Source organism: Boleophthalmus pectinirostris, unplaced genomic scaffold (genome assembly GCF_026225935.1).
Source record: "Boleophthalmus pectinirostris isolate CB_2022bp ecotype Guang Dong unplaced genomic scaffold, ASM2622593v1 HiC_scaffold_17, whole genome shotgun sequence".
Classification (NCBI taxonomy): Eukaryota; Metazoa; Chordata; class Actinopteri; order Gobiiformes; family Gobiidae; genus Boleophthalmus; species Boleophthalmus pectinirostris.
Genome location: NW_026571115.1, coordinates 27,983,129 through 28,011,075, shown reverse-complemented (window position 1 = coordinate 28,011,075; position 27,947 = coordinate 27,983,129). Strand labels below are relative to the sequence as shown.

Genomic DNA, 27,947 nt, shown 5'->3' with positions numbered 1-27,947 from the left:
TTTAAGATGTACAGTCGTGTACTGATTTATTAAGAGGGAATGTGACACTGCGCACTAGGCCGAGACAACAGTGAACGTGTACTCATGCGAACAGGTCGACTGTTTAGGGACAAAACAAAGTTTCTCAACTCATTTCCCTGAAAAGTGGAGAGCTATTTTTAGACCTGGAGACTGCATTCTGTCTGTGCTGTTCACTGTCCACATGGCGAGCAAACTAAAACCCATACAAAAGTTACAAGTTAAAAAAGAAGGTTATTTTAAATATCAGTCACCCTCTTCCTAGTGTACACTCTTACACTTGATCAAAACTGTTCCACTGCCCAGTGGGTCAGATAAAGCTGCCTTTGTTGCCACAGTAGACCAGTTGATGATTATCACACAACATTACAGACGGACTTTAACCTTGACCTGGAAAACCATTCTACAGGTAATGCCACAACACATTCCACATCAGATATTTCATTTGATAAGGTTATTAGCCTACAGGTCATAATTAAAACAAAATGAAGAGAAATACATGGTACTGTATAAACTTTGTCACACTGTAATTGTAAAAGTGTTCCCAGGCAAATTTTATAACAAGCATTAAACATCTTGAAACTGGTTTTAAGCTGTCATAATTAACAAAAGACTGACTTGTATGTTTTAATCAACAAAGATGTCACTCTGGTAGCCAAAATAGTAACCCAGTCAAAACAAGTCAAGTTCACTCTTTTCTTATCAAGAGCATTCACCGTCACGTGGCACGACTGGTCCAACAGTCACACAAGAAAAGTGAGATTTGTTGCTGGGGAAAATACCTTGAAAAGAATGTGGGTGGAGTTCACAGTAATAACATACATCATACCACAGATAATCGCTCAGTGAATACAATCAAGTAATTAGTCAGCCAGGTTAGACAATGGGGTGGTTTTAATACTGTCTGTAACCATGTTTGCCCAATCGTGATCAAGGCCCATACAAGTTACTGGAGCTTTTCAAGTGGAAATGTGGTTATTGATTAGTTCAGATGATCGTATTTACTGAGGTAGTTTGTGAGAAGAGAAGGGTAGTCAGTCATCACTCCAGTGGCCCCGAGGTCCAGAGCGGCTTTAATGTCCTCGTTTGAATTGCAGACAAACAAATGCACCTAAAACACACACATAAAAAATGAAATGGTAAATATTTTTAAAGGGACATTATGTAACTTTGCTGGTGGAAGTTCAGACGCTTGCTTGTGTGTGTTATGATATTTAACTTCCCTATTTTTTGAGACAGTATGTAATTTTCAGCATTAAACCAAACACTTCCTTTTTTATTACCTTGTGACCTTACATTTGTGTAATCTCTGATCCAGGTAGTTCATGAGCATATACTCGTCTATGTGGTCTTATTCTAGTTGTGTCACAGTTCAAGATTCTAAAGGGATTCAGGAAAGGTTCATTTCTGTCCTGTGAGTGTGACTTTTTTAGTATCTGTATCTGCTCAAATGAGTATCACAGCAAAAAGTGTTAAAATTGACTTTCACAGAATCAATTTTAAAATTTTCTCAGGGTTTATTTAAGTCCAATCTGTTCTAATGTTTAATTTAACATTTAACACTGGACCAAAGTTCCTGTTTAACCTCGAAATCAAGAGTTATAGATGGGCACTCTGATATGATAAGTAACTAATAAAAGTGTTGCCAACTAAGGACACATTGACTGATCAATAGACTAAAGGCACAAGCCCACACACATGTATTTATTATTGCATGTGTAAAAAAGTTGTAAAACAAAATGTGGGAAAGGGAATGTGTTCGAAAATATATCCTGCAAACGATGTGTGTTTACTAATAGTATTACTATTACTACAGTTTAGAAACACTAATACAGCATTAAGTTTAATTTTGTTATGCTTTATTGTTCATGTGCAGAACAGGGGGGTGAGAGAGGCTCTAGATGCACAAGAGCCTCCTGTACCACCTCCTTTTTTTCTTCTCCAGCTCCTTCTCTAGCTCCTGCTCCAATGTGGTGCTCATGTCCTCCAGCAGGGAGCACTGTTTTTCTGTTCTCCTTTGCTTTTCCTCGAAGGCGCTGAATCGTTCAACCTGTAGGGAGCGCTCTATGTTCCGCTCCTCGCAGGTCTTTAAGAGAGCTGTCTTCTCCTTCTCTAGAGCAGTTCTGATTATTTTCCTGCTCTACAGCCTGGTTTTCCTCTCTTCCTCTGCTCTTGTCAAGAGCTTCTCTAACTCACTATATCTCTCCACCTGCAGGGAGCGCTCTTCTTGTCTTTTATTCAGGACGTGGTCCAGTGCTGCATCTGTCCACCAGCAGGTCTCGCTCTACCTTCAGGTCTTCAGTGGTCTTCAACATGGCGGCCTTCTCATTCTCTAATTCTGCTCTACCACGTTTCTCTTCCTCCACTTCCTGCTCTAGAGCACACTTGTTTTCAATGAACAGGAAGTTCTCTTCCTCAGACCTCTATAGTTGTTCCTGTTCCGCACCACATTTCTCGATCTGCAGGGAGAGCTCTAACTTTAGCTCTTCGCAGGTCTTCAAGAGGGCGGTCTTCTCATTCAGTAGTTCTGCTATGTCCTGTTTTTTCTGGTCGGACCTCAATATGGTTGCATTATCTTTCTGGAGCTCAGCACTCAAATTTTTCTCATGTTCCACCTCCTGCACCAGATCACTCTTCTTTTTGCATATCTGGGCTCGCTGTCTCTCCAGCTTCTTCAAGAGGTGCTTCAGAGCACCGTGTCTCTTTTCAGACTGTCCTGTAGCTCCTCACACGTCCTCAAAATGTTCTCCTTCTCTTCCTCCATGTTGTGGACCTGTGTCTGCATATGTTCTAGTTTCTGGAGCATCTGGACTTTCTGCTCAGCCTCTTCTTGTTTGAGTTCCAGTTCATTAAAGAACTGTACCAGAGTGGACATGTCTGTTTTAAGACTAGCCAGTGCACGCTCCAGGGGAGAGTTCTGCTCCCTCAGAGCTGTATTCTCCGAAGATTTTTCCTGCAGTTTGGAATTCAGATCAGCAGAGTCCTTCTGGAGTCTCTGCTTTTTGTTGTCAGTTCTGCGACCTGTTTCTGCAGTCCCTCAATATCTTGGGACTGAGGCTGGTGCGTCAGGTCATCTGCCTGGTCTAACAGATCTCCTCTGGCTCTGGCCTGAGCAGCTTTAGAGGCAGTTTGGAGTCGAGACATGACTAAGGCCCTGCCCTTCTCCTCTTCCTCCTTAGACCTCTGGTGGTATTGAGGTCCTAGCTGCACCCTTTCTAACTTCTCAAGAGTTAGAAAGGTTGCTGGTCCAGGTGGTCCACACCTTTCTATCTCTTGAGGACTTAGAAAGGTTTGGATTACCTGTTCCAGTGGCCCAGAGGGCTGATGTGGATTGGTGGGTGTTATCTCCAATTCCTACATCAGGTTGAACTCCTGGCTGTAGAGGAGTACATCATCTTCACTAGTTGATTTTTTTTAAATATTTGTATGTGCTTATTCTGCCTTATTTCTATTTTTAAAAAGTCTGTTCTCTGACAGTGTGAGCTGCAGGGGGAGCTCTATCGTGGAGATTTTCTTAGGTCTGCTTTAAGGTAATTCACCATCAATTAAATCCATTATTAATCTTAAATACTGCTAATCTGCGAACATATGGCTGTCAGCAGTGCAACAGAAAAGTTCATCATAATCAAATCAAACCAAAACTAAACCAGAACTAAAATCAGGACTCAAACCAGGTCTAAACCAGTACTAAAACCAGGGGGGCAGGTGGATGGGATTTTGGGGAAGGGGGGGCTTGGCTCTCTTTACTCTAAGGGGAGGCTCACATTCACCCAATTTGAAAACCCCTGCCATAGACCATTACATTACATTTGCAAGATTAATTTAATTCCTATTACATCACTTTTCTTAATATTCCAATACATTACCATTTGCAATCACTTTTAATTAATTAACCAGGCCATATTGGCTTGTCAAAGCCTGATCCTGTCAGATCTCAGAAGCTAAGCAGCGCCAGGCCTAGTTCGTACTTGGATGGGAGACTGCTAGGAAAATCAGATGCCACAGGTGGGTGCCAGTGGCAAAAATGTTGTTGTGTCTTTAGGCAAGACACTCCACCCACATTGCCTAGTATGAAAGTGGTGTGTGCGTGAGTGTTGGAGGGAGGGGCCGATGGCGCAGATTGGCAGCCTCGCTCCTGTCAGTCTGCCCCAGGGCCCCAGTAGTTTAGCACCACTGAGTGATGAGTGAATGAATAATAAAATGTAAAATGCTTTGGGGATCTAGAAAGGTGCTATATAAATGCAATGATTAATTAATTAATTGTGGTCCAAATAAAAGTTGGTATCTTATAACTTTTATTCTGAAAAAATATTAACTCAAAGGAAGCTCAAAATTGTAATTAAGATCAATATAAATCTGCCGTCTGTGTAGAAAACATGTAATTTTGCCCTTGCACTTGATTATTGAATTCTTATTATGAGTCTGGTGGCCCTCTGCTGGTAACAGTAGAAAAAAGCAGAATTTCAGATTATTTTTTCCAAGTTGATTTCACACTTTTACACAACATAAATAAATTCATGTTTTCATGACACTGATGTGTGAGTGTGTGACTGGTCCAGGGCAGCAGACAGCACCACGCGGCCACGGTCACTCAGTTTGTTGGTTTGTTTTCATTCTCAAACTATTTGGTGAAACACTCAGGCTTGGCAAACATGGTGAGCTCATCCGGCATTTCTTAATTAGCAGCATGCACAGGGAAGTATTTGTGTTGGTTATAAACTCGTATTGTCGATTTATTCACAATTACCAAAGCATTTTTACATGAAAGGTGTTTGTTTTGGATTCTCGGTTAAACAGTCAGCAAGTGGAATGAGCTCCAAACATCGCGTTACCAGGTCCTACAACTCAAACAATCATGCAAAACATCCTTCAGGGCTCTCAGTAATACTCTATTTTCGAGCACATATTAAATATTAACCAATACACCAAGGCATACCAAGTGCTTTATTAGATGTTTGTTAGTATTTGTATTTTTTTCTTCTGTATAGTCACATTTTAAAAGCATTTAGCCAATAATAACTTTTCTCCCCCACACACTTAATTGCTTTTGTACATATATTATTATCTTAATTGGTGGTTTATAAATACAAAATAAAACTTAAATAACCACTTACTAGCATATACATTATCCTACATCTTTAATTTTTTATTTAACATGTGACTCCAACGTTGATATAATATGATGTGTCCACAGTAGATGTCAATATTATTTTTGAAGTGCATTTTACAGGTTTTCATGTTTTTCTAATAATTTCTTGGTTTGGTGGTTAAATATTTATCATTATTTTACTTCCGTTAAGTGGGAGTTTGAGGTAAAATGTTTAAAAATACAAGAAGTAGCAGAGAGTTCATTTCAGAAAATTCCAAAGTGTAGGGACAATTACGAGCAAGGAACAATATTTCGGCCAGATAAAACATTGACTTAAAAAATAAAAAGATGTTGTCATCTATTTTCTATTAACTTTTCTGCAATTTAGACAGGTCATTACCCTTGCAACTGTTAAGGAATTACCAGGAAGGAAAAAAAAATAGACAAAGTTAAATCTTAAATATGATGATGTTAACTATGTTTTAGGGAAAAGTACTCTAACCTGTCATAAAAATTAGAGCACCTACCACAGCGAATACCTGTAACCAAACGCAGATGCCAAAATATTTCCTCGGACCAATGTTGAGTAGCTATCTTAGTGTTTATAGAAGATATGTGCATGTCAGACATCTAGAATAAGCATATCCAGAAACAAAACAGACCTGAATTCCTCGGGCCGCAAGATGTTTAAACAGACTTTTCCTCATAGTCACCCTGGAAAGATAAAATCACCGTTTAGATTTTGTGTACAATAATTCGTAACTGATTCATTTTTACAAAAATAACTTACTTTTCTAATAAATAGACGACTAGTTTGTTTCTCAAGATGCGTTCATCAGAAATGAATGTCCTAAAAAATAAATACACATCACATGCAGCTGTTATCGCTTGTAGATATAGAATAGAAAGTTCCACATGATGAGGTTTGTTTAGTTTACTTATTTGAAGGAACAGTTCGGAATTTTGGACATAGGACCTCATTTTATAGTGAGCCAGAGTGTTGGAGTCGTGTGGAGACACTTTTTAAAATATTCCATGCAGTCCTTGTATTTGCAGAGGTCGCTGGTGCTAGCCTAGTGCATGTCAATGGCCATAGTTATCCTGCCACTAAAAACAGTCTTACCCACTCCACAAAACACCTGAAGCAAATCTATTATTACGCCAGATCGTCGATGTAAATGTCTGTGTTGACAGAATAATGCTTGAAATAAAACTAACCTTGCATCACATGAATGTTAAATGTTAAGGGACTATTTTCTCATATATCAGTCCGCCACTGCCAAGCTTTCTATCAGGAAGTACAACTCACTGCTGCTGCTCAGACATAAATCCTTCAATGCAAGGTTGGTTTTACATCTAAAATTATTCTATTGACAATAATAATAGATTTGCTTCGGGTGTTTTGTGGAGTGGGTAAGACTGTTTTTAGTGTCAGAATAACTATGGCCATTGACATGCACTAGCCTAACACCAGCGACCTCTGCAAATACAAGGACTGGATGGAATATTTTAAAAAGTTTATTTATCATTTTTGTTGTTTTGATGAGTAACTTTACACAAGAAGTGGTTTAATAAAGACAGATATGAGTTAGGCTTTATTTTTTACTGAACTGTATTGAATCGATATGACATATATCGAAAGCTCATTGTATCAAGATATGTATCGTATAGTGGTCTATGTATCGAGGTATGTATCGTATAGTGGTCTATGTATCGAGGTATGTATCGTATTGACAACTTCTTAAAGATACCCAGCCCTATTCAGTACGGGACCTGGAGAATGAACATTCACATGTGGTAATATTGTCTATTCAGGTTTGACTATGCTTCCACACACAGAGGTTTATAGTAGCTGAGAACACCAGTCGAGTGACACGCTGACATAGATATAATGAAAAGTGCACAATGTGATGAGTTGACTAAGAACACTGATAATGTTAAAGAAGTACAAGTGAGATGACGCTGGTCATAGATAAAAACTAACCACATAGAAACATCAGTGGGGCTCGCTGGTGGTGCAGAGACTGAAGGTGTTGCATATATCTGGTTGTTACGACATGCAACTATATCTTTTATGAGTAATCAGAGAGATATGATCAGAAAGAAACCAGATGATTTTGCTGTTTTGATATAATTTTAATAATCTTACTACTCTGATAATCTGATTGTGAGTGTGTATGTAACAAATGTCTTCTAGCCAGGCTGGCGCCATCTAGTGCCTCCGCTCAATTTCATTTCTCTCCTGTGACTAGGTCAGGAATCAGAATACACAGACAGTTCGCAAAAACCCCTGAAGTGTAAGTTCGGGCATCAGCCAATCAGCAAAAGGTCATATATTCTTTAACGATTCCCAAGATCGAGGATTTAAAGCCGGAATAACGAAAATGTTTAGTGAATTTTATTAAAAGGAAAGAGGTTATTGCCCTTCTTCCTGCGGGATTTGGGAAAAGCTTAATATACCAGTTCCGACCAAATAGCAGCGATTGGTTAAATGAAAAAAAGTATCTGATGAATCAGGCTAAATGTCTTCACCCTCTCTCTGCCATTTCTTACTTCAGCTGGCCTATCCCATAAAGCTTTTAGGTCTGAAAAAGGTATTAAACAGTGATAGCAGTGGAGGGGCCCTTGTTTGGACTGTGCGGGGAACAGAATATTCTACAACAGGGGTCTCCAACCTGTAGCTCAGGAGCTACTGGTTGCTCTCCACCCCCTTCCAAGTAGCTCGCCAAGGGATTTCTGAATTACACATTGTCCTGAATAACTGAAATTTGATTCATTAAATGCCTATTGTTATTGTAAATCTATCATTTTGATGTCTGACTTTGTGCATTCATAAATAAATAATGGTTCATGTTTTATGTTTTATCTAATTGTACCTCATCTAAGTCTTGCCATGGTTCTTATGTATACTTTATTTCAGTCATTGAAAAAGTTTGGAGACTCCTGTTCTACAACTTCTCTATGGAGACATGACACTACCAGGCCAAGTTACAAGTCATATCTGTGGAGAAGTGAGCCCCCTCTGTAAGAATGTGCTTTTTCCAAGTAGTTTCAGCACTAAAAACAAAATGTTAATAAGTAAATGCAAGAGGGAACTTCATTTCCACAAAAGGAAACACTCCGGGCAGAGAAATAACATCTCCATGGACATGAGCAGAAAACCACCAGTAAAGTTACATAGTGCACCTTTTAATAATGTATGACAGAGCAGTTGTTTGCAAATGGAGTGAGACACGTTAAACATACACACCTGTTTATAACACGCACTAAGTAGAACTGCAGTAAACTCTCATTCAGAGGCACAAAGGGCAAAAGGCCAGTGTAAAAGAGAAGCAGCAGCAGCACTCCTCTCCTCATCGAGAAACTGTAGGGCAGGGCGTCATTCTACAACAGTAAAAACAGATTATCCTTCAGTTTACACCTGATCTATTGTTGGGGCCCGTTGCAGAGATACTTACTGTTTTCAGACACTTCTTTATGATGGTGGAGCTCAGAGATGCCCACACCGTGATGGCCTCTCGATCGTAGCTCTTCACCAGATCGGACACCTGAGACACACAAAAGTTAACAGGCACTCCAATCATCTCATCATCAAAGGTGGAATGGTACAAAGTAAAGGTTAGGTTAGGTTGCTTTATTCGTCCTCATATGGTAAATTTGTTTTTCAGATTTGAGAGGCAGGTCCCACATTTCACAACTGATTCATCCACATTATATCCAATAACACGTATAAAAACACAATTACAAAATAAGGTGTTACAGAGCTCCAGTGCAGAATTGTTGGGTTTCATAAACAATTAGTTAATTCATCCATCACGCTTGGCTAAAATCACAGTAAATATTAAGTATATATAAAAACACATGACTAGTAAATGAAGTAGTAAAGTTGTAAAGTACTGTACTTAAGTATACATTTTAGGTATCTGTTCTTTACTCAAGCAGATTTTTTTTTGTTTGACTTCAGTACATCTGAGGGCAGGCATCTGTACGTTCTACTCCACAACATTTTGGAACAGACTGAAAAGTAAAAGTATATTTTATTATTGTGTGGAACCTGTAGAAAAGCCTGTAGAGGTTATTTGTAATATGTAATTGTATATAATTTACACGAACAAAATCAACAAATAAAAACAAAAAAATTAAATAAAATAAAATACAGCACAAATCTTTACATCTTTCTTTCACTACATTTGAAGCTCTCAAAATCTCTTGGAGTACATTTTAGGTACATTAATACATCCACATAAGTAAATTTTTTCATGTGATGTGTTACTTTTACTTGAGTTTTTTTTCTCTCTGTATCTGTACTTTTACATAAGTATAAAAGTATAAAAAGACATCCAACAGTGTCACAACATCAAACATACAAGAAATGAATGAAAAGGTGCAGAAAGAAGAGTCTGCCCCCTTTTCAAGTAATGAAATTTAGTACTTCTTCCATTGCTGCTCATTATTATCTGATTTTATTGAAATGTCATGTAAACAATTAGCTGATGTGAGAATGTGATTTCGTTCTGTTCACACTTTTGCGGATTTTTGAAAAGGACAATGATGCAAAAAAGCACAAACTAATATGGCAAAGCAGCACAAAAAATAAAGAGAGAATGTTAAAGATTGAAAAAGTAATTATAAAATTGTTGTACTTTGACTTCCAAATAGAACAGTCTCTAAAACCCAAGGATATTTGTTTTTAATTCAGATCTTCAGGAAAGTCTAAATGTCTGTACCACCAGTGCATTCTCGTCTTAACAAACAGAAATCTTTTGGTGTGTAGCGATGTGTGTTGTACCTTCTGAATGAGCTGGTCGTTATTCTCTTTGATTTCTATGCTGATGGGAATCGTACGGAACTTCCTAAACAGATCCTCCAGCAGAGCAATCTGTCTGTCCGAGCCGCTGCTGTAGTGTCCTGCAGGAGGAGAGGAGGGGAATCAGTAAGTGCATTAAAGATGCATTGTGTAACCTTTCTGGTGGAGGGTTCATCACCTGCTTGTTTCTGCGGACATGTCATGACACTAAACAACTCTGCTGTACATTTATTCAATTACAAGTGGTTTTATAGCTCAATAATACCTACAAAAATAAACATTCTGACTGTGAGCGGGGTTCCCTCTTCACAGATCTGACCTGTAACTTGGGCTGGGTTGGTCTCCGTGATGATAGAAAGGGTTAAAACCATACTGTGAAACATTCCAGATAAACCATTTGCACTATTTACCAATTTTTTACTTGATCTGACTTGAACTGCACTATACTGTACTCTAGTGTTTTTAGCTTAATTTATTTTATCTATAGTTACTGTAGTCTCCAACCTTTTTCCTCTGGTGAGATACTTTTACATAATGAAAATGCCAGAGAGCTAGCAGTCACAAGAAATTGAGTAAATATATATACGGCGAACCTTAGATAGGGTACAGCTAGATGTCTATAAAACATAAACCATTATCCATTTATTAGTGTACAAAGTTAGGCATCAAGGTTATACATTTACAATGGACAGTTATAAATGTGTAATAATTTAATCAATCAAATTTTACTTATTCAGCACAATACAGGGTTCCCACTCTTTTTCATTTCCAAAATTTTAAAACTTTTGCATGACTTTTTCATCACCTAAAGTGAATTTTCCATGACTTTACGGTACCTGCGTGTGTAGAATTTATCATATTTTTAGGGCTAAATATGAAATGTTAACCCTTACCACTCACCTTTTGGTTTGGTATTATAATTTTTAGGGTCTGGTATTATAATTTCAAACAAAAGGCGGATATGTTCAGAAATAATCATAATAGCCTAATGATAACTTAACAGAACGCTCTAGTTGTGTGATACAGACACTAAAAAAAAAAAAGACTTTCATTGAATTTACAAAATTCCATGACTTTTCCAGGCCTACGACATGACATTTTCAATTTCCATGACTTTTCCAGGATTTCCATGACTGTGGGAACCTTGACAATACTTATAATTCAAGAAATTCTTTGGCAAGCTTCTTGGAATGGATTGGAGACCCCTGCTGTAATGGTTAGAGATGATGTTATTTGTTTTGTCTGTGCACGTAAATGTTTGTCCTGTCTTGTCTACACATGGTATAGAGAGAAACTTAATTTTGATTCCTTTGTATGTCTAGTACATGTGAAGAAATTGACAATTGACTTGAAAAGCATTTGGCAGAATCTCCACCAGAAAAGTTACAGAATGCACTTTAACTTAGCAACTTATTTTTAATGAAAGAAAGTAATTATTGAGAAACAGAAGATGATTAGATACAAGTTTAATAGGTGTTGGGAAATAAGTAACCAGTAACAAAGTAGGGATTACTGTAATTTTTAGTATTGAGCTGAGTAAAATGGAGTAATTACATTAGTTTCTGTTATTTCAAATTTCAAACTTTTTTTCTGTGTTACAACAATGTGAAAAAAAGAGAAACAGATAGCATGGGACGTAATCTTTTCGTGACAGCTCAGCTTTGAAACTAAACAAATATTGGTTTTACAGAAGACTCTGTGGCTGTTTATTTGACGTTAGGTTATATAACAAAAAGTTCATGTTTTTCAAACATACATATTTTTTTTATAAGCAACTTATAGTAAATGGTGAAATTACTTTAGAAATAACACTGTAAAATAAAATGTACCTATGTTGAATGTCACCTCCAGTTTCTCTTTATATAACGGCAAGTCCTAAAGAAACAGAAAATATACATGTATTATTCACAACAGTAATGTCTTTCTTTTTGAAAAAATACATTACATTTTTAACAAAGGAGAAATTCAGTATGTCAGTTGGGCAAACATTTATTTCAGTTGAAAATGTGTCACAGCTCACTGCAGTGTCCTCCTAGCCAGGCCGGCACCACCTAGTGCCTCTGCTCAATTTCATTTCTCTCCAGCGATTAGGTCAGGAATCAAAATACACTAGACGGTTCGCAAAAACCCCGGAAGTGCAAGTTCGAAGAGTGATATATTCAGTGTTGTCAACGATTCCTGAGATGAGATCGAGGATTTAAAGCCAGAAGAGAATGTTTGGTGAATTTTATCAAGGTGAAAGACGTTGTTGCCCTTCTTCCAACAGGATTTGGGAAAAGCTTAATATACCGATTGGTTAAATGATAAAAAGTACCCGCCTACCGTCGAGCGAATGAAATCTAAGGTGATTTGTATGAAGTGAAACGGCTGATGAATCAGGCTAGTGTCCTCCAGCATTCTGACCAGAACTGAAGAAGCAGCTTGGATGAGCTGCGAAACATTTTCAACCTAATAACGTTAGTCCACATATTGAAATTGAATGTCCACATAATGAATTGAATTACATATTGAATTTCTCCTTTGTCATGGATTCTACTTGGACGACTGAGGGATTCTATACACATTACATTTAGTTTTGTATTTAAGACAAACTTGTTCAATGATCCATTATCCTACTGCACTCCGAAGAAGATTCTACACTCTGTAAGGAGGAAACGACTGGACTTTGAACAAATATGGACACTGTGATGGAAATTTATATTATGGAAAAATTTCTCTCAGTCTGTCTTTGTGTTAATAAATGTGATTTCTACCTGAGACCAGACCACTACAGGAAAATATTGATTATGATTGATTAAATTAAAATTGTGATTAAAACACATTTGGTTTGGTAGTTAAAGACAGACCCTTCAATGTAAACACTTTTGTTCGTTTTTGCTTGCTAATCTTGTCAGGAAGTGACAAATTTACGTGAATATGGATGCAAATCAGGTCAAGCACATCTGGTCACACCTCAGTAGGAGTCGTCACCTTCTCAATTTGAAATGTATATGTCCTCTGGTCACCTCAGGCTTTATAAACTTGCTGCTTTGTAACATTCGGAGTCAAATGGAGTAGGGACACACTGCTGGTTAAGTCTGTATTCCAAAAACTCATCGGGCTTTGCAAATGGATTAATTATTCATCACTGGACTTTACTGAAAGTTAGTGTTTGTTTTGCTCAGTGTTTTTTTTTGTAGTTTTGAGTGGAAACAGGAGCAGGTTGTGGGAGGGTATTGCTTTTTTGTGTTTTTTGTTTTGTACTATTTCAAAAAGTTTTGGTTTATTTTGACAGATACGTTTGTGGCAGTTTTTGTTTCATGTGGATAGGCCCAGTAATTACAGAGATATTAACCACAAGCCAGGTCAACAAATCTGCAACAAGTCTGCAACCCTCTCCAGGCAGGCGTTGCAGATTTGCAACAGTTAAATGCCAAATACCTACTTACTCCACATCCATATTTTATGAGCCATTTTTACTCAGGAGCCTTTTTTCCCATCCATGCTGATAAATAAGGACGATGCAGACTGTGCAAGAATGGCTACATACAAACGGCCTGCCAGAAGTGCAAAGTACTTTTGTGCTTTACAAGGGTAAAAATTGTTTCTTGGAGTACCACATGAAAAAGTGATCTATACCAAGTTGTTTTGATTGTTGTTCTGCCACTGTAAAGCACTGTTACGCTGTGCTTTTGTTTTCATTGTTATGCGAGTATGTGGTATACAAATAAAGTTGGCGTTCATATCATTTTCAGTCTTCAGTGTTAATTTACCACACCGGGCCAATGCTGCAAATCTGCAACATCCCAGAACGCACTGCATGTGAAGGTCTCTCTCAAAAAAAAGTCAGGATTGTATATCACTACCCCATATGATCATTTTCCTCAAATATCAGATTTTTCCTGTTACTAAAACTTAATTTGAGCCTGAGAGGGTTTTTAAACATTCCTCCATAGTTTTGTGACCTGTCTCCAGCTCCATTTGAAACTATAGATTTTAGAATATTGTGATGTTATGTAATTGTGTCTATTGTCTCTTGTGCTGTGATGTTTCCTGTTGCATTCTGCTGAAGCTTATCACTTCCCCATCATGCACATGTGTCTGCACCTGTAGGTTCAGAGAGGAGATGGTTACATCATGGCCCGTCTGTCTCAGCAGGTTCTCGTCATGTGACACCACCACGTGTCCATCCCGCGTCAGGTGACAGTCCAACTCCAACATCTGAGTGCCTTGCTCCACGGCACTAATGCGGAAGCCAAGAAAAGTAAAATCAGGTGAATATCAGAGAAGATACATGGGATAATAATGTCCGTGTCATTTATGTTGTAGACGTTTTCAGCTTCTCCAAGAAAGGGTGGAAGTAAAAGGCAGGAAACCAAATGTATGTTTTCAGAATCCGTGTATCATTTGTTCATTCATTTTTCAAAATAAACCCAGAAAGAAGAAAATGAAAAAACAACTATTTTCTTCGTTATTTGTTTCCAAAACTAAAATGAAAAAGCTGATAATGATTTTTTTTCAGTTTTTGATTTTGTGTTTAAATGAATAATGGAAAAAACTAATAAGAGCGTTTCCCGTTTCCGTGACTTAAACTGCGATGACAGAACCAGGACTAAAACAGGACTAAAACAGGACTGATCCAGGACTAAAAACAGGACTACACCAGGTCTGGGACCAGACCAGAACCAGACCAAGACTTAGACCAGGACCAGACCAGGACTGAGTCCGGGACCAGACAGGGACTGAGACTGGGACTGAAACTGGGACCAGACCAGGACTGAAAATGGTTTAGTCCTTCTTAGTCTTGTTTTAGTCCTGGTTCAATTCAGCATTGCAGTTTAAATCACAAAAACGGGAAAGGCACGTTATTAGTTTTTTCCATTATTCATTTAAACACAGAATTGAAAATTAAAAAAATGAATCGTTCTTGGTTTTGGTGACAAAGAATGAAGAAAATATATATTTTTTTTGTTTTCTTATTTTTGGCTTTATATTGAAAAACGAATGAACGAATGATACACGGATTCTTCAGCAGGAGAAGTTTATTTACCATACGGGCCTTGAAAAATGAACATATGATCTTTGAGTGTTCAAGCCCCTTTGTTATGCTTGCAAAAGAGAAGGTTTATAAAGAAAGTGTGGTGAGACTATGAAGGCCAGTAGGCACCGGTTAGACAGCAATATGCCACATTTTAGATAATAGTATGCCAATGGTATGCCAAGGGAAGATGATCGTGTTACTGTAGCTCCTGTGAGTTAATGTTAAACTGAGAGATGCACATGGAGGATAAATTACTTAAATTCTTGTACAATTTAAGATTCTTCATTTGAAGCATCTGATTTTTGATACTTTGACAACCCAGATATGTACATATTTATCTTGTACTTCATTATATTTTTGGTTAGATTTTAAACAGCTTATTGTGCTTTACATGTACACGTGTAATGACAATAAAATTTAATCAAATCTAAAGCAGTCATTTTTTTTTTTAATCTTTTCAACATAAGATTCTTGCTTTAAAAATCACAAAGGAAATTCTTGTGCCAGAGGAGCAGACAAAAACATTAAGGTAAGTGAAATCCTATTAATCTTTTTAAACTCCTCTTAAATCTTTTGTAAACACAATGATCCTTTACTTAATGCAACAACACGTGAGGTCAACAGCAGATTATTTTATGTCTAAGGCTGTCACGAGAATTTCTATAACATCTTTATCATTTAATATAAGAAAGCTGGAACGATTATTTCTGAGGGTCAGTCTTTATCGTGTGTACTTTTTCTTTGAACTACTGAATTGTTGTTGTTTTTTTTTAGCTATATGATAAGATTTGAGCTGTAGAAGGTTGTATTAAGTATTAGTATTTCAATGACTCAATACAAATGCAAACTACGTACTAAAGCAGGGGTGGGCAATTATTTTTTCTATGGGCCCACAGGAGAAACATAAAATATTGTGGAGAGCTGGACCAAAATGCTTAAGTCAGTTCTGCATAATATTAATTGTATTTCTTTATAAAAAGCAGTGAATAGCATTGTTTTGACCAGCTGGTAAGACTGGTAAGAGTTTATGTTATGAGTAAGCAATGAAAAAGTGAGGTTGCCTTACTAAAAATGTCATTTAAAAAACACCTCTAAAATAAAAGAAATGCAGCTTTAGTTCATGCATGAGGTAAAATTATAAAATATGTTTATTTTGTAATTCTGTAATTCTGTTATTTTGTATTTAGTTATTTCAAATGAGCTTAAAGGGTCTGGTCAGAATCAACCAAAGGGCAATATGTGACCCTGGTCTGTTCTAAAGTAGGGCTGGTATTATTAAGAAGTTGCTGATATGATACATAGGCCACAATACGATACATATCTTGATACAGTACACTTTCGTTTTGACACTTTCGTTTTGATACAATATATTTCAAATTGATTGGATATGGTTCAATAAAAATAAAGGATAATTCATGGCTGTGTAATTAAAAGTCTTTGTTAAACCACTTCTTGTGCAAAGTTAAAATGAAACATGCACATTTTGATAATCAAAACAGTGAGAATGTCAAATGTGTCGCATAAACAAGTTTCCTTCTTTTAAATAAGCACCAAAACTGTAGGGCTGTAACAAAATAATTTTGTAAAATATACCAAATAATACTCTTGGTGATATATCGATATAGCAACCCATGATATGTATATTGTATCATCAATAAACGATACGATATATAGATATTTTGATATTTTTGCACACCCCTATTTTAAAGTGTTTCATTCTGCTGTTTATTTATTGCAGCTCATGGTTCTGTAGCAACGTTGTACATTTAGAACGAGTTTTGTGGTTTAAATCTGCTCTTGTATTTTTGTGTCAGTGGCATTAATTAGTTTCAGTATTTTCATTTATCGTCTATATTTACTTCAGCAATACTTCAAATTTGTTATTGTGACAGGCCTATTTAAGTGCTAAAGCTGCATTATGTAACTTTTCTGATTGAAGGTCGACCACATGCTTGTCTCCATGGAGATGTTTTGCTTGTAATGTTCCACAGTATGGCATTAAAGTAATCTATCTAAAATGACTTAAATTAAGAAAAATATACTTTATTTTGAGTAGATTTGACTTGACAAGCACAATCATCTACCAATAAGTGAAAAGTATGTATTTCTTCATGCATTTTGTTTCTTATGTTAAGCTCAAAAAAGTTGTTGTTTTTCTTATATTAAGTGTAGCAAGATTATTTTCATATTTTAAGTACAAAAAGTCTTATTCCACTGGCAGATAATTTTACTTGTCAAGTGAAACTGATTCAAATTGTGATGAAACTTTCTTATTTCAAGACATCTTAACTTCGCTAGATTCGAGTTTTTACAGGGTGCAGAGGAGTAGGTGATGGAGGCCGACCAACCGGGGCAAGTTATAGGTCAGATCTGTGAAGAGGTGAGCCCACTCACAGTAATAATGCATGTTTTTCAAGCTGCTTTTAAAACAATAAAAGCACAATCATGCCAATCAATCAGCTTTAAGTTAAGTAAATAGAGGATCAGGTCAACATTAGACACATTCATGTTGTTAATAAATTTTTTGGTTTGACTAAGATTGGGTTATTTTAAGATGAAGATCAAGTTGACGTCAAGAAGAAATTTTGCACAATATGACATTAAAGGTCGTCTACTATGCAAAATTGACTCTTGTGAGCTTTAAGCCATGTTAGAATGTTGTTACATAATCAAAAATATGCCTGGAGTTGTTTGTTTCATTCACACGTTTGAGTAACCAGTTTTTATGAGTCTGCCTGTATATCCAAAGCTCTAAATGCTCTGTTCCACGTAAGACCTAAAATTGTGCACCACTCTCTTCCAGTTTATAAAGCAGTTTAAATGTTTAACTCTGGGCAGATACATGAATTATGATGCTTAGTTTGTGCTGTAGTACTTTGTTGTACTGTTACTGATTTGTTTGTTTCCTCTTACTGCAGGGGTGTCAAACTTGCCAAAATTAAAAACTGGGACTAAGTTGTGGGCCAAACTAAATATTTATTAAAAATTTTCATTTATGTTTTCTCTTCTTTCGAGATATGTAATGTTAAGCCTTTTCTTATTAAAATAAATGTTTAATAATAGTTTGTGCTTAAACATTGAATCAAGAACAAGCAGAATATAAAATAACAACATTTAAAAAAATAATGTCTCTATAGCCTATATGTAGCTTTCGAACTCCTCTTAAATTTTTTTATTTTTTTTTCATAAGCCAGAAACCAGTCAAAAATAACAACTTACTTAAATGAAAATCCAATCTTTCAACTATGAACAGTCAAAAATCATAAAGAAAACATTCATCCGAGCTAAATTTGCTAGAATATGATTTACTCTGATACACATGGGTCCAAAGCAGATACAAACACTTGGCATCTCTTCTTGGATACAAGTTCATCAAAGTAGTAGTATTAGCAGTATTAGTAGTAGTAGTATTAGTAGTAGTAGTAGTAGTAGTAGTAGTAGTAGTAGTAGTAGTATTAGCGGAGCATGAGCCATACCGGCAGGCCAGGTCTAATACATATTTGATATGATCTCACAGGCCAAATATAATTTTATTGTGGGCCGAATTTGGCCCCCGGGCCTGAGTTTGACATGTCTGTCTTACTGTATTTATGAAGATGAACTGGAGTCAAGATGACGCTCTGACAAAGGAATCAAGGGTAAAAGCCTAATAAGATAAAGGTTCAGGCTACACCTTTTCAGTCTGTGTATGTTAAATATGACTGTGTATGTCTGTGCAATAATGTCCTGTGACCGAAATAAATTAATCAATCGATCAAACACCTTGTGATGTCATGAGGCAGTGGTTTTAAAGTTAACAACTATTTACCTTTAGTTCAGTAGAGACTTGGCGATTCTAGGGCTGAAGTGATCCAAATGGCTTAAAACTTACAAGTCAGTTTTGCATAGTAGACCTTTAATGCTGTATTGTGCAACATTTCTTCTTGATCTCAACTTGAACTTCATTTTAAAATGACCCTTCATCTTAGTCACACCAAAAAATCAATTAAGAACATGAACGTGTCTAATGTTGACATGATCCTCTGTTTACTTTTGCTTAATAATTTAAAGCTGATTGATTGTTCTACAGTATCCTGGTGAAGATGTATGGAGTTTAAAAACACAGCAGGCCACTTCCTGTATCACCACATGACATCACAAGTTGGCACAGTGTTTTTTCTGCTTGAGAGAAGAGCTCAGCAGGATTTGTATATGAATAAATTCAAAAAACATTATAATAGATCAGAAAATGGCTTAATATGTGCCCTTTGATTGCTAAAAAAATACCTCGGAGAACATGCATTCTTTCTGAGATGGGCGTCGCCTCTTCACAGATCTGACCTGTAACTTGGCCCTTCACCTCGATAAAGTAAGCTTAATGCCTCAAAGTGAAACATTCCAGAGTTTGCAAGCAGAAACGTGTTCGTGGACACTAAGCAGGTAAAGGATCCCTCACGAGAAAAGTCAAAATTGCACAGAAAAATGTATCTTAGAATGAGTAAAGTAAGTAAAAGTAACAGAGTACTCACTTTGTAAATGCCGCCATTGTACCCTCTATCCTCTCCCCACATCCTGAAGCATCAAAACACAAATCAGCATCCAAATGGCAACCACAACAACCACAAAATCTTACAACAATTCTTCCAGTCTTTACCTCCTCGGTGTGAAATATGCCTGGCGGAGAAGGCGGTCCTCTTCCTTTTGTGCAGTACATGGGGGTTCTTGAGCAGGTACAGGGAGGCGAGCGTGTATCCTCCGAGCGCGGGCAGGATGAAGTACAGAAAACTCATCCTCTGCTCGCTATAAAAACGCACGTCACAAGTGTTCAGGATTCCACCAAAAGACGCGACCAATGTGCAGCTGAACTCACAGGGAAATGCCTTTGGTGGAATACTTTCAACTAAACTGGATATGCTGCATTTTCTACGAACCCCTGCCTTCTTGCATGTTAAAACTTGACAAACAGGTATTATGTAGCAAGCATTAGTCTATTATCAGGTACGGATCCTACCTCGGGAATGGAATCTGGAGGTGGCTTGGGCACTTAGGTCCTATGAAGTTGTAAAAGTTAATAAAATACTAGCCAGTAAAGTAAGCCAGCGCTCCTCTCTGTGACCTCTCCCCCGCTTGTAGCAATGCTGTCGCTGTGTGCGCAGAGCTTTTGTGTGGAACCACTAGCTTTGTGTGTATGTATGACTGGAAATGCCATTTGTAACCCAGGAGGTCCAGGTTGAATAGTTAATAAAAACATCCGCGGGTAGGGCATAAACAATAAAGTCAATCAAACGTGACAAGTTAATTACAGACTGTGCATTTCTTTTAAAACTACTATGTATCTAAACCCAAATTGTGTCACTCAAAGTTTAAGAAATAGTCATATTAACTTAACTATGTCAAGTTGCTGTCACATATTGTTCTTTTTGAGTAATTTTAACCAATTTTTTTTTTAATTAAAGGGAATTATACACGCATCCTGAATTTCATACTTCCGGTCATCATGTAATGCAAACTGGGAAGGGTCCTCCGAAAAAAGTGAGCATTAAATCGCCATGTTTGATTTCCCAGTGGGATGCGTCTATTGTCAAAGCTGATCTTTTCAAGTCTTTTGAACCATATTGCTTTTGTTTCTGGTTCTGATATTGTCATATTTTAGTTATGGGATTTGGACATCGTAATTCTGTGGTTGTTGGAGGTCTCAACAGCGGAAAATGGGCTTTGGAAGTTTGCAAACTCCATAACTGCAAAAGGAAATCAGATCTGTGTGACTGCAAACCTCCGTTCAAACTGTTTCCCTTCCCAACGGAAAAGAAAAATAGTGAAAGGCGAAGGCGATGGGCAGTATTGATACAAGAAGGACGAAAAAGGAAACCTTGGCTGCCTAAGAAATCATCCCGAGTGTATGTGGAGCGACAACAAAGCAAAATCCCGTTTGTTAAGCGAGAGGTACAGAAGACAAACAGGCTGAGCTCGCACTTTCTTGTTCTTGTGGCTTTACAGCAACATCACCTCTTGGTCCCTTTGCAGTGGAAGGTGTTTCTTGGCGAACAGCTGGTGCCTTTTGCTTTGGCGCTGACTTTTTAAATTCGTAACAAAGGTGGAGTGAGGGGTCGGGGTTTTGAATCCGTGTATCATTCGTTCATTCGTTTTTCAATATAAAACCAAAAATAAGAAAACGAAAAAACAACAGTTTTCTTCGTTATTTGTCTCCAAAACCAAAATGAAAAAATGGATAACGATTCGTTTTTTCAGTTTTCGATTTTGTGTTTAAATGAAGAATGGAAGTCCCGGTTACGTGACTTCCGTGACTGCGATGCCGGACTTTTGCACCGCGTACGGACTGAATCAGGACTGATCCAGGTCCGAGACCAGACCGGGACTAGAGCGGGACTGAGACCGGGACCAGACAGGGACCAGAGCGGGACCAGGGCGGACTCCGAGCTTTGACTCCGAGCCTCCACGGTGTTCGAGCCTCAGCTTCGAGCTCCGGCCCTGCCGTGGGCTCTGAGCCTCCGGTCTGGTCCTGGTCTTGTCTCGGTCTCAGGCCCGGTCTGGTCCCAGTCTCAGTAGCGCTTTGGTCCCGGTCTGGTCCCGGACCTGGTCCATTTGAACCAAAAGCTCTTAGTTCGATTCATTTTCATTGGTGTGAATGCGTCAGTCGGATACTTTGCACCACCTCGGAACCAGTCGCGGTTCTTGAGCGCGGAGGACCAGAGCAGCTCTGTCCCAGTCTCAGTCCCGCTCTGGTCTCAGTCTGGTCTCAGACCTGGATCCGTCCTGATTCAGTCCGTATGTCGGTGCAAAAGTCCGGCATCGCAGTCACAGAAATCACGTAAACGGGAAACGGCCGTTATCCGTTTTTCCCATTCTTCATTTAAACACAAAATCGAAAACTGAAAAAACGAATCGTTATCCGTTTTTTCATTTTGGTTTTGGAGACAAATAGCGAAGAAAATCCGTGTATCATTCGTTCATTCGTTTTTCAATATAAAACCAAAAATAAGAAAACGAAAAAACAACAGTTTTCTTCGTTATTTGTCTCCAAAACCAAAATGAAAAAACGGATAACGATTCGTTTTTTCAGTTTTCGATTTTGTGTTTAAATGAAGAATGGAAAAAACGGATAACGGCCGTTTCCCGTTTACGTGACTTCCGTGACTGCGATGCCGAACTTTTGCACCGCATACGGACTGAACCGGGACTGATCCAGGTCCGAGACCAGACCGAGACCAGAGCGGGACTGAGACCGGGACCAGAGCGGGATCAGACCGGACTCCGAGCTTTGACTCCGAGCCTCCATGGGGTCCGAGCCTCAGCTTGGAGCTCCGGCCCTGTCGTGGGCTCTGAGCCTCCGGTCTGGTCCCGGTCTGGTCCTGGTCTTGTCTCGATCTCGGTCTCAGGCCCGCTCTGGTCCCGGTCTGGTCCCAGTCTCACCGTATACGGACTGAATCAGGACGGATCCAGGTCCGAGACCAGACCGAGCTGCTCTGGTCCTCCGCGCTCAAGAACCGCGGCTGATTCCGAGGTGGTGCAAAGTCTCCGACTGACGCTTTCACCCCAACGAAAACGAACCGAACTAAGAGCTTTTGGTTCAGATGGACCAGGTCCGGGACCAGACCGGGACCAGAGCGCTACTGAGACTCAGTCCCGGTCTGGTCCCGGTCTCAGTCCCGCTCTGGTCTCGGACCTGGATCAGTCCTAGTTCAGTCCGTACGCAGTGCAAAAGTTCGGCATCGCAGTCACGGAAGTCACGTAAACGGGAAACGGCCGTTATCCGTTTTTTCCATTCTTCATTTAAACACAAAATCGAAAACTGAAAAAACGAATCAATATCCGTTTTTTCATTTTGGTTTTGGAGACAAATAGCGAAGAAAACTGTTGTTTTTTCGTTTTCTTATTTTTGGTTTTATATTGAAAAACAAATGAACGAATGATACACGGATTGAAGAAAACTGTTGTTTTTTCGTTTTCTTATTTTTGGTTTTATATTGAAAAACGAATGAACGAATGATACACGGGTTGTTTTGCTTTGATGGTGCTCCACATACAAAATGTTCCCTGAAAACTCGGGATGATTTCTAAGCCAATTTTTTGTCCTTCCTGTGGATCAATACTGCCCATCGCCTTTCGCCTTTCATGATTTTTCAATTCCTTTGGGAAGTGGAACAGTTTGGACGGAGGTTTGCCATCACACAGATCTGATTCCCTTTTGCAGTTATGCAGTTAGCAAACTTCCCAAGCACATTTCTGGAGCCATTTTCCGCTGTTAGAACATCCAGCAACCACACAATTACGGTGTCCAAATCCCAAAACTAAAATATGACAATATCAGAACCAGAAACAAAAGGGATATGGATCAAAAGACTTGAAAAGATCGGCTTTGACAATATTTCCCACTGGGAAATCAAACATGGCAGTTTGATGGTCACTTTTTCAGAGGATCCTTCCCAGTTTGCATTACGCGATGACCGGAAGTCTGAAATTCAGGATGCATGTACTGTGAGTATAAGGGAGCATAACTTAAATATAGATGAGGTAAAACTTAGTAGAATTAAGTAATTAAACGCTGAGAATGTTAAAGTCCTGTTATTTCTATTGTTTCAAAATAAAATGATTTAAAAATAAACCTTTTTTTAATGTATGCAGTACATGCTAAAATATAGTACAATTTCAAAGCGCTTCATCAAATAAGTACTAAAACCTAAAATAACTAAGAAATTGCAATAATAAATTAAAATAATTGAGTTGCCTTAACAGAAAACTTTGAGTCATATTAACTGCAAATATTTGAGTTGAGCTAAATGAGCACTTTTAATTCAGCTGTTATCAAAAAGTAGAAGTAGCAAGTCATCCAACCTTTTATGTTCCAGAAGACTGAGATTTTTAAGTTCATCAACTTAAAATAATTGAGGCAATCGATTCCCTCAATTATTTTGAGTTCTGGTAAATTATTTGGGTTTACAGTGTATGTTAAATACATTTTTACTTCCTCGCACTCCTTTTTTGGACACAAGTAAAATCTGTGTGACATTTAATTTTGTTCATTATTATTATGGAAAAGAAATATTTACTTTTTGTATTATATCCATCTATTTACATTTTCTATGCATTACTGTCCAAATAAACATTCATTAATTCATATGTAACTTTTTTAAAGGAGGGTCTGCCGCCTGCTTGTCTCCATGGAGATGTTTTTTCTTCTCCTGGAATGTCCCACAGTCTGGCATTAAACAAATCCATCTTGAATTTTACCATTTATTCAATCACAGGTCTCAGAAATAACTCTAAAAACATGAATTCTTACCGTAAGCACGCATGCCTCACCACAAATCTGACCTGTTTCTTGATCTACAAAGGTTGATCTAAAATGCTTGCCTCCAGTGGATACGATATCTTCGTCATGGACTCTCGCACAATCATAAAAGTTATACAATGCACCTTTTAAAGTACATGGAAAATGGTCCCATAAAAGCAACAATGAGTTTAAGTAAAAGTAAATTGTAAAAGTGCAAATCTTACCTCTTGCGCTCGTATTTCACTGGTGTAAACACGGCCCTTGTTTGACAAAGGTTGTGGTGTACGAGTGCGTGAACGAAACTTGTCTGAATAACACACACAGAATGGTGAATTACAGACGCTTCCCACAAAGCTTTCCACAACAGTCAAAGTGTTACTAGACTGTTCCTGATAGAGAACAGAGGGACAACGTGACAATGACAAAAGAGATAATAGAGCATTCACACTACAACATGTACAAAAAAAGCACAGAGGCAATGGGTCAAAATGTACAAAATTATATCAGATTTCACTAAAACTAGATACATTTTAGTGGATTATTGCAGTATTTTACACATAATGGATTCTTGTGAGTCTTATGGCATGTTGAAATGTCACTCCCCCATCAAAAACAAACCTGGAGTTTTTGGTGGTTAGTAATAATAAAATTGTGAAACGAGTGCGCAATTAAGGAAATTTTTATGCACTCAGCACTAATGTGAATCAGTATAGTTACATTTTCTTTGTGTTTTTGTCATTTTTTAAGCAGCTTTTCTTTATTTTAACTAAAGAAGTGACAATTTATGCTATTCTTTACTGTTTGCAGGGATCCGATTGATCAAAAATAGGGACACTTGGGACATTTCTTGTATAAAACTGTGACAAATCAGTGGTTTTGGATAAATCTGCTGGGACAGGAGACACAGGGCTCAAACCTGGGACTGTCCCGGGTAAATAGGGACGTCTGGTCACCCTAGTTTTGTTACATTCACACGTGTTTGAGTGTTTATTCGGCTGTCTACACCTCAACACAAGCTCAAAACGCTCTGTCCCACCTTGTCAAGAATCCGTGTATCATTCGTTCATTCATTTTTCAGTAGTGATGGGCAAATGAGACGGAGCTCCGGAGCACGTCTCGTTCTTTCTGAAACAAATTGCTCCGAAGCACTGCCTCGGAGCTCGTCTCGCAGCAGCCGCTCACGTGACCAAAGTGTCGAAATGTCTTCGGTCTGCGTGTCAATCGCTTCAGTGTATCGAAGCGTTTCATTGGCTCAGCGAATGTTCCGTTCTGCGATTGGTTCAGAGTGCTTCAGAGTGTTCAGCGCACTCCCGTGGTTTGACGAGCGCTAAACTGCGACAGTATAAAAGATGCACCAATATTTTTTAAAGATGTTGGGTAGTGAGGAGTATTGTGTGACGTTAGTGGTGATTTTGGCGACTTTTGGCATTTGTTTCATTTTCGATGGCATTTACAAGTGGAAAAAAGCGATCCATGGTTTGCGATCTCTTTGCTCTAATTCCACCTAACAAGGTCACCTATTTTCTTATTTACAACATGCGATTTATGTTGCTCTTTACATTTTATTTTAAATCATCATTATTATTGTTGTTAGGTACGGTGTATGCTCTGCACTAACAATACTTCATCGACGCTGAGACACCTGCGTGACAATGGTTAAATTTGTCCACTAGAGGTCAGTGTTTCTCCAAGGCTTCCGACACGTCGAACCATTTGAGACAATATTACGACTGAGGTGTCAGTGCTTCACGAGGCTCCATTCGCCCATCACTCATTTTTCAATTTAAGACCAAAAGTAAGAAAATGAAAAAATAACTATTTTCTTCATTATTTGTCTTCAAAACCAAAATGAAAAAACGGATAATGATTGTTTTTTTTTTTTTTTTTTTTTTTTTTTCAGTTTTCGATTTTACGTTTAAATGAATAATGGAAAAAAACGGATAACGGCCATTTCCCTTAAACTGCAAAGCTGGACTGAACCAAGACTAAACCAGGTCCGGGACCAGACCAGAACCAGACCGGGACTGAGACCAAGAATTAGCCCGGGACCAGACCAGGACTGAATCCAGGACCAGGATCAGGACTGAGGCTGGGTCTAGACCAAGACTAGACCATGACTGAGACCGGGACCAGACCGGGAATGAGACCAGGACCAGACCGGGAATGAGACCGGGACTGAGACCAGGACCAGACCAGGACTGAGACCGGGACCAGACCAGGACCAGACCAGGACTGAGACCGGGACCAGGACTGAGACCAGGACTGACACTGGGACCAGACCAGGATGGAAAACAATTTAGTCCTGGTTTAGTCCTGGTTTAGTCCTGGTTCAGTCCATATGCAGTCACTTGAAATGAGAACCGGCCGTTATCCATTTTTTCCATTATTCATTTAAACACAAAATCGAACACTGAAAAAACAAATCGTTATCAGTTTTTTTCATTTTGGCTTTGGAGACAATGAAGAAAATTGTTTTTTCATTTTCTTATATTGGAAAACGAATGAACGAATAACACACGTATTGTGAAGTTAACAGCTGCCATTTCTATCTATCTATCAAAATTATTCAAGTAAAAGTGCAAATCACAGTCGGAGCACTTACTGTATTACCACATGGCATCACAAGGTGGAACAGGGTGTTTTCTGTTCAGCCTAAATATGCAGAGTTTGTGAGTTAAACATGTGTGAATGAAACAAAACTCCAGGTCTGTTTGTGATGAGGAAACATTATAACATTGATCAGAAAATAGTGTAATATGAACCCTTTAATCATTATAAAAATAGGAGTGTAAATAGTTTCAAATATTGTGTTTTGATAGACACACCTTTTAGTATAACGCTGTAACTGAGTGCTAGAAAGATAAACATCTGGGTGACTTGTAAAGAATGCTAAGATGAATGAAAGAACCGTGCTGGGACATGTTTTGGCTGCTATAGCTCGAGGAACTTCTCACACTGTTTTATAAGAGCTAATTAATCTGTAAAAACAAAACAGTTGTGACCAGAAAAAGGCAATAAGTTACTTGCCGTCAGTCTAAATTGGTATTAATTATATAAATTGTTACCAAATATCAATAGATAAAACACAACCTATAATTATTAGGCTATTTACACATAAAGAAAAATAGAATAACCTAAAAAGAGAAAGAATAGAGACATTTTTAAAGATGTACTCTGTATAATTCTAGTTGAGTGCCCCCACCTACTGGTCTCCAAAAAGATGTTATTGCATTGCCTCAAATGTTCCACAGTATAGCATTAAGTTTATCCACTCCACGGCTGCAAACTGTAGGTCAGATCTGTGGAGAGGCGAGCATACATACAGTATGACAGTTAGAATCAAGGTTCTCACTTTTTTTCACTGACAAAATTTCAAAACTTTTCCAAAACTATTTCATGAGCTAAAGTGAAGTTTCCATGACATAAGGCATATTTTGACAATGCATATTTTCCAAGCCATTATCAACAATAAAACTCTCCAGACAGTATAATTTATGGAGGTAGCATACTCTTCTGGAAAGTTACACAGTGCATCTTTAAACAAACGTACTATATATCTAAATAAATACAAATAAAATGTTTACCTTACATCTAAGCTACTCGACTTGAAGAGTGATTGAACTCAGGTCACGTGTGAAGTAAACTCTCATGAGGTCGTTGCTGTGGTTGCCCAGAATAACATTTGGTTGCATGACAGATCAGGATTAATCTCTCCACAAATGTTACCGATTGATGAGTTTGA

The 27,947-nt window shown here is 38.1% G+C and overlaps 1 protein-coding gene across 4 annotated transcripts; it reads right to left on the bottom strand.

Moving 5' to 3' along the window:
- On the bottom strand, nucleotides 1-27,887 carry gdpd3a (glycerophosphodiester phosphodiesterase domain containing 3a). Of its 4 annotated transcripts, none has more exons than XM_055152567.1 (13): nucleotides 27,790-27,887; nucleotides 27,408-27,504; nucleotides 24,430-24,512; nucleotides 19,568-19,713; nucleotides 19,443-19,485; nucleotides 14,001-14,136; nucleotides 11,744-11,789; nucleotides 9,897-10,015; nucleotides 8,566-8,655; nucleotides 8,358-8,491; nucleotides 5,898-5,957; nucleotides 5,770-5,821; nucleotides 1-1,129 (listed from the first exon to the last, which is right to left on the bottom strand). In XM_055152567.1, the coding sequence occupies exons 4-13, from the start codon at nucleotides 19,701-19,703 to the stop codon at nucleotides 1,001-1,003; spliced, it is 945 nt and encodes a 314-aa protein (XP_055008542.1). In that variant the 5' UTR covers nucleotides 19,704-19,713; nucleotides 24,430-24,512; nucleotides 27,408-27,504; nucleotides 27,790-27,887; the 3' UTR covers nucleotides 1-1,000. The 4 variants fall into 4 exon arrangements, with proteins under 4 accessions (XP_055008542.1, XP_055008544.1, XP_055008543.1 ...); XM_055152569.1 differs by having other exon boundaries at nucleotides 27,795-27,887; XM_055152568.1 differs by lacking the exons at nucleotides 27,408-27,504; nucleotides 27,790-27,887 and adding an exon at nucleotides 25,242-25,357.
- Between the last annotated feature and the right edge of the window lie 60 nt (nucleotides 27,888-27,947).